General features: G+C 41.4%; 1 protein-coding gene across 1 annotated transcript; it reads left to right on the top strand.

The window, feature by feature from the left end:
• Positions 1 to 3,535: 3,535 nt before the first annotated feature.
• LOC149840439 (uncharacterized) lies at positions 3,536 to 5,834 on the top strand. Its single transcript, XM_090005070.1, has 4 exons — positions 3,536 to 3,746; positions 3,895 to 4,142; positions 4,282 to 4,501; positions 4,656 to 5,834. Exons 2-4 carry the CDS (start codon positions 3,897 to 3,899, stop codon positions 5,609 to 5,611), a joined length of 1,422 nt encoding a protein of 473 aa, XP_089861196.1. The 5' UTR covers positions 3,536 to 3,746; positions 3,895 to 3,896; the 3' UTR covers positions 5,612 to 5,834.
• Positions 5,835 to 7,866: the final 2,032 nt, after the last annotated feature.

The raw sequence follows: 7,866 nt of genomic DNA, 5'->3' as shown, positions 1-7,866 counted from the left end.
TCTAAAGGTCATATGAAAAGGTAAAAGGCTAGGCTTGTTGTAAAAGGTTTTACACAGATAGAGAGCATTGATTATAATAAGACTTTTTCTCCTATCTCAACTAAGGAATCGTTGAGGATAATCATGGCCCTTGTAGCTCATTTTAATTTAGAGCTACATTAAATGAATGTAAAAACTGCCTCTTGAATGAGAATCTGAAAGATGAGGTATACATGCAACAACCTCCTGGTTTCAGTGTAGATGATTCAAATCATTTGGTTTGCAAGTTGAAGAAGTCAATTTATGGACTTAAACAAGCCTCCCGCCAGTGGTATAAAAAGTTTAGGTAATTCTGAATTTTGGATTCACTGACATCATTTTTTATTAGTGCATTTATATTAAGACTAGTGAGAGTAAGTTTATAATTTTAGTTTTATATGTTGACGATATTCTTCTTGCAACTAATGATTTGAGTTTATTACATGAGACAAAAGATTTTTTTTTCTCTCATTTTGATATGAAGGACATGGGTGAGGCCACTTATGTCCTTAGAATCAAGATCCATCATGACAGAACTAAGGGTGTCATTGGCCTATCTTAGAAATCCTTTATCTTTAAGGTTCTTAAAAAATATGGGATGAAGAATTATTTTTCTGGTTTGGCATCCATAGTGAAAGGGGAGAAAATGAGCCTAAAGGACTATCCTCAAAATGATAATGAAAAGGCTCAGATGTCAACTATTTCATATGCTTCAGCGGTTGAGAGTTTGCAGTATGCGCAGACTTGCACACGACCTGATATAACCTTTGCTGTGGGAATTCTTGAAAGATATCAGTCAAATTCAGGCATTGTGCACTGAAAGGCAACGAAGAAGGTCATGCACTATCTACAAGAAATGAAGGACTACATGTTGACCTACAGAAAAACTGACCACCTAGAGGTCATTGGATATTTTGATGCAGACTTAAGAGGATGTCTCGACAGTAAAAAATCCACTACTGGATACATCTTCTACAAACAGGTGGTGCCGTTTCATGGAGAAGTGGAAAACAGTCTACAACTGCTGCTCATACCATGAAGGAAAAATTTATTACTCTATATGAGCCTTCGTCTCAGGCCATTTGGATGAGAAACTTCATTTTGGGTCTTTGTATAATGGACTCTATTAAGAGACCACTAAAGATCATTTATGATAATAAAGCAATCGTGTCCTTCTCAAATAACAACAAGAGCTCAACCTTGTGTCGACACATGAAGTTAAAATATTTTATTGTTAAAGAAAGGATTGAGAATCATCTGCTATGTATTGATATAATTGGGATAAAGAAAATGACTGTGGATCTCCTTACTAAAGGGCTAGCACCGGGATTGTATTCCCAACATGTAAAGGGGATGTGTCTTTTTGATTTCTTCCGATGGAAGACAATATATTATATGCGATCACATTTGTGAAAATGAATTGATTATTTATGACTTTGTGTATTGTTGATTTTGCATAAATGATCTCTCATTTGCTTAGAGAGAATAACAAGATAACAATATTAAAGGACTAATAGAATGGGTTAGAGACCAACCTATTAATAAAGATAATCTTAACATGCTAAAACACTGATAATGAATTGCATTGTAGTACATGAAAATATGATATTTCATAAAGAGGTATTCATCTCCATGACTCATATGATTCATTCTTGTGATACAGGATAGTATGTGAACCCATTAAATCGAGATAACGATATAAACCTCGATTTATAGTACTTTTAGTATCAATGGGTCAAATGGAAGAATGTTGAACATTTCAGGTTTGGGTCCAACCCATATGTGACCTGGTTTGACACATTAAAAGTGGTAGGTTAGTGGCTAATAATGGATAGTTAATAGCTTTAAGTGGGTGGAGGTTACGCGAATGTGGAGAGACCATATTCATGTGTTCCCCTTATAAAAGAGAAAGGGAGACTGTACGTATGATGAAAGCAATCAACCCCTTAACCTAATAGAGTGTCCATATTCTGGTATTTATTGGATTCAGGGTCCCGCTCATCGTCGACCTGAGACCTGAGCACATCGTGGGCGTCGAATAGTTGAGGAGAATGCCGAGCACCCATACATCATTTTAATGGCACTACATGTACGCATTTACATTTCGCTTCTGATTATGCGAATACGCCAGCAAAAATGAGTAGAATCTGGACCAAATACAATAGAAAATGCCAATTCAAACCCGAGCCCGAGCCCACAAATGAAATGAGTAGAATGTGGACCAGATACAACACGCTTGGCATTAGGGTTTGAAAATAAGCCGAGCTGCTTGTGGCTTGTCTCATAAAAAGCCTGCTCAAACTCGTAAGATAGGCTCCTCAAGCTGAACATGAACTTGAATCGTATAAGCCAAGGCAAGTAGTAATAAACATATTTTAGATATATTTTACAGGTACTTTTTTGTAATTCTATTTCTTTCAGCTAGAAAACAATGTAGTTTTTATATAAACAATCCACTTCAAACTCAGCTCATTTAACTCAAGCTGATTATGAACTCCAACTGCAATTGGCTGGCCATAAGAATGAGCCAAGCTTGAACATCTCAAGCTCGTTTACCAGCTCTACTTGGAATCTATTTGAATATTGATATTCGAAAATAAGCATTAGATTCCATTTATAGGTCCAAAAATTTCAAAATATTGCAAGATTTTTCCCAGAATGAGACGTGACCTTGACCCAGTAGCAGGGTCAACCTGATGAGTGGGACCCACACAAGATTGGGAACCGTTTGGATCTCCAATGGCCAGGTTTGTTGCATGAGTTTGTCTATCCATGTCAACGCAAAGGCTTTCAAGGTGGCCTGCAAATCTTTGATGTGTAAGAAAAGGCTGGTTTTCTTCTCATAGCAGAAGCAGTGAGGCGGCGGTTTATAGTTCGTTCTGCTTTTTTGTTTTCTGTTTCCTTGTCTTTTCTATGTTTTGTTTTTTCTTGGGTTTTTTAAAATATTTTTTTCATGATGTACAATCTGAAACCACCCGCCTAGGCAATTTGAAATCTGCAGTTTACCAATCTTGTTGCGGTCAATACTGGTAAAAAATTGAACAAGCCATCTGAATCATGGTCAAAAGACTAACCAAAGTGAGGATTTTGATTTTTTGTTTTGATCATTGAGACATGAGATGGAAGCACCAATCAAATGATATTTATGAGCTTTGATAGGGGGAGAATTCAAGATTTTCATCACGTCTATGATCGCTTGATCAGAATGAGCAAGGTGGGAGTGGTAAAGCACATTTACTGCAAGAGAGAGAGAGGGAATCATTTCAGTGCATTAAAACCTCCTGTATGACGTTGAAATTGTTAATTAGAAAAAAGCAAAAGCCAAATTAAAATAAAAGAGGGCCATAAATGCCCATTAATGGCGGAGCTGATGGAGAATGGCCGTTTTCTGCGTTCACAGTACTGGGAAACTGTGCTGTATTGTAAAGGCGTGCGTTAAAACTGAGCAGTAGTAAACTGGTCACCCATAAACGAATCCATTTCTGGGCATGGTGAACTTATTAAAATGGAAGAAATGGGTAGACAAAAAGCCAACCTCCCCCAGTCAAGACTCAGTCCCCCTGATATTTCATCTCTCTCTCTCTCTCTCTCTCTGGAGTGATCCTCCAAAAGTTTTTTCTCTCTGTTTCCCTGCACTCGTGCCTTAGTTTAGAGCAACACCCACCAAAAGGTCTGGCTGTTTTCTGTGGCTGAAACACATGCAGAGGTGAAACATCAAAGTCAAGAAGGTGAGCTGTGTTTCTTTCTGTTCTTTTGTTTCCTCATGGGTTTGTTGGGAAGATTCATGTTGGTTTTCCATTTTATTGTTTGCTAATGTTGTAGTTTTTGGTTTTCTTTTTGCTTTCTTTCCCTCCTTCCCTTCCATCGGAATGGTAGGCATGTATAAGAACCAGCTACAAGAACTAGCACAAAGGAGTTGCTTCAATCTTCCATCATATGCGTGTATCAGGGAAGGACCAGATCATGCCCCACGGTTTAGAGCTTCTGTCAACTTCAACGGCGAATTTTTTGAGGGGCCGAGCTACTGCACAACTCTGAGGCAGGCTGAACATGCTGCTGCTGAGGTAGCGCTGAACACTCTCTCTACAAGAGGCCCCCCCAAGTCTCTAGCTGCAAGAGTGCTTGTGAGTTTCTGATGCCACCCAATTTCAATCAAATATATCGTTTTTCCTTCAAAATTTATTTGGTTTTCGGACTCCAATTTTGATTTAATAGATCTTTATCTTTCTGTTGCTGATTTTCGTGTACTGTTGCATTGTTTAGGATGAGACTGGAGTTTACAAGAACCTGCTTCAAGAGACAGCCCACAGAGCAGGTTTAAACCTGCCTGTGTATACCACTGTGAGATCAGGGCCAGGTCATTTGCCTGTTTTCACTTGTACTGTGGAGCTTGCTGGTATGAGCTTCAATGGTGATCCAGCAAAAACCAAGAAGCAAGCAGAGAAGAATGCTGCCATGGCTGCTTGGTCTGCTCTCAAACAGTGTATGTCCTAATTGGCATAGTTTCCTTTTCACTGATCCATTTCCTTCCATTTTAATGTTTGCCAAGCCCAGTACACAGGGATGTTCAAAATTGGTTTTTCTATCATTGCTTCCAATGGGTTTTATTATGAGCTTGATGGTTTTTATGTTTGTAGTGCCAAATTTGAGCTCTTTATCTCAGACCATCAAGGAGTCTGAGAATGGTGAAGAAGAACGGCAACTTACTGTGGCTGGGGCTCTCTCTACCCTGACTCCCAAAGATGAGAATAGCAACCCAGCAAAACAGAGGGAACGCCAGAATCTAGCCAGGAAGAGAATGATGGTGAATTACAACGATAAGAACCCGATTAGACAATGGAGACCTTCAGATCTGTTATCTGAAGTAACAGCCTACCCAACTCAGCAACAATCACAACCACAACCACAGCAGCAACAGAATGTTTTCCCAGCCCTCCCTGCTCCTCCAGCTCGCTCAAAACTCCTACCCCCTATCTCTATCTACCAACAGCAACAGAAGCCCAAAGAATCATCATCCCAGTCAAGTGCTTCAGTCTGTTCGAACGACGCGCTACCTCTTTTCACAGCCAACCAAACCAGAGCAATTCCTGTACAGATTAGGAGCAGACCTCAGTTCAGAGCACAAGAGGTCCCACCTCCATTGGAAGAACATCAGAAGGATGAAGAGGAATGGCTTAACGGTGGGAAGGCAGAAGTTACATGCAAAATCATTGGGAAAGAAGCCAACCTCAATGGCTCACCTAGTGCCTTCATACCCCAAACCAACTTCTCTAAGCCATCTGCACCACCAAATCTCCTGCTTGATCAGAAGATGACCCAGATGAGATCACCAAGGAATTTCATAGTACCCCCACAACCTTCAATGCCTCATAGGTCTCCAATCCTTCATCCAAGGATGCTCTGCGGCAGGGACTTCCCTGCACATGCAATGGCTCCTGCTGTTCAAATACGTTCAGTGATACCAGTGTGTGCTGCACCACCAATTAGGCCCCCCCCTCCTCCAGAACAAATTCAGAAGCAAGAAGAAGCCTCTTGTTCAAATGCACAGAGCATTTCAGAGGCTGGTTCAAAGATGGCTGATCTTTCCATATAAATCATAGTATGCTCAATGCTGATGATGGTTTTCACTTCACCACCACCATCAAATTCTGTCACTTCACCACCACCATCAAATTCTGCAACTTATAACTTTGTGTTCATTCTCAGATCCAGTGTTATTGGTTCAGAGGTTTGATGGGTTTCCTTGACAATTTTGTGACAAAAAGCAAATTTTTGTAGTTTTGGGTGTGTGATTTTTTACTGTAGGAAAACTTTGTTTGGTTTTTGTCATTTCTTTTCACCCATGTTAACCTAATGGTAAAGACTGTGGAGATAATAATATCAAAGGATGAATAATGGTGGGTTGTAGGTAGTGATTTAATTAGAGTGAGAAAAGGTTGGGCAGAGACTAGTGGTGCTTTGATGTGGGGGTATGCAGGATGGGGGGCTGATGGGGGCATTTAATGTAGGCTGGAAAACAAACGAATGGGGGGTGATGACTGATAAACGCTAGCGTTAAGTTGTGGTCAGTGCATTAATGGACTGCTCTCTCTTCACTCCCATCCATTAATGCTGGTCCGTATAAAAGTAAGATTGGGGTGGGGGTGATCACTGATCACTCCCTCTTTCTCCGTTCTGCCCCACGCTCTCCCTTTTTTGTAAATGTCTTTGTAATTAGACAATGGTATCAAAATCGAATAGAACCGAACCTTCTTACATTTTTTTTTTAAAGTCTTAGCTGGGGTTAGGCGGACCTTTATCAGAGCAACAGCTGCCCCCATGTTGCAGAGGGATTCTACCCTGGGCCTTCAGCTTGACACATGACCTCGCTTACCACATGAGATACCACCTCGGTGGTGACCCTTTGGGAGCTGGTATTGGAGAGGAGATGCGAGGGAATGACAATGGTAGAAAAATCGAATAGAACCTACCTTTTTAACATTCCATGCAGGGCTGATTCAGACCTCCTAAGTTTCTGTTTGGGGAGCTGGTATTGCAGAAGAGATGGATGGGTGATGGGAGTGGAGAAGAAAATGAGTGATGAAGTTGGAGTTGTCTACTACATAGTTGTGTTGTGAGGATGTAGTTAAAAAAGGTTCTTCATCCCCAATGTTGTCAATATCGGTATCGGGCCTGTAGTTTTGTCAACTAGTCAAGGGAATCGTCCGATGCCAATACTCAAGTGAATCGTTCTGAATCGACCAAAAAATAATTAAAAAAATATTACGTGTCAATCGGAACTTGGCATGTGTTAAAGTTATTAAAATAATTTTAATTATTTTTTTACGTTTATTAAAAATAACCGATTCACGGGTAAAGCGTATCGATACGCTATCGCACCGATACCGACAACATTGCTCATCTTTGTTCTCTTCTCCACTCCCAACAATATCCCCAATCTTGCAAAACTGGGTTCCAAACACCTGTGGGTAGGGGTAGCCATCGGGCCCATGTCTTGGCTCTAGCCCGGCCCTACTCAGTTATACTCAGGCTGGATCTGAACTTAAGCCAGCCCCCTTAAGCCTGACTCAGTTACCGGGGCGGGGCTCGTCCTGCCTTGTCCCAACTCGATTAGAGCCCACCAGATACAGGTTCAGTCCCTGACAGCCCATCGGGTACCTGGCCTAATGGCCACCCCTACTTGTGGGGGGTGGGTAGGGGTGGCAAAATCTGACACGACCCGCTTCTTAGCCGGGTTTGGCTTAGACGGGTTCATGTTGTAAACGGGTTGACCCACCTAACTCGTTTATTAAACGGGTCGGATTCGTGTTAGGGGTATGCCAATCCACCAACCTGGCTGACCCGTTTAATAAACGGGTTAGGCGGATGGGTCAATCCGTTTACCCAAACCCGACCCGTTTACCCGACCCGCCCACCAACCCAACCCGTTTATTAAACGGGTTGACCGTGTCCTGTCGGGTTACCCGTTTAGTAAATAGGTCGGGTTCGTGTTTGCCACAGCCGACCCATTTAATAAACAGGTCGGATTTGTGTTGAGGTATACTGACCCGCTAAGCCGCCGACCCGACCCGATTGCCACCCCTAGGGTGGGTGGGTGGGCCCACAGAGTTTTAGGCTGTCAGCGACGCTCAGTCTCTGATCCTGGGGGCAGTTTCTCCGTGTAAATATAAAAAAAATTAAACCCTCACTAAATGTAATCTTCTTTCCCATCTGATTCCCAAAGAGTCTTATACAATCTCAATTCAGCCAAATCGACTTTCATTCTGCCTAAATCAGCATATATATGTGTAATTTTTATGTTTTTCGAATTTTTAGAAACTTTTTCTTAATAGACTGGTTTAATTCGAT

Source organism: Nuphar pumila, chromosome 4 (genome assembly GCF_984573655.1).
Source record: "Nuphar pumila chromosome 4, dmNupPumi1.hap1.1, whole genome shotgun sequence".
Lineage (NCBI taxonomy): Eukaryota > Viridiplantae > Streptophyta > Magnoliopsida > Nymphaeales > Nymphaeaceae > Nuphar > Nuphar pumila.
This window is presented reverse-complemented; position numbering and strand designations above follow the sequence as displayed.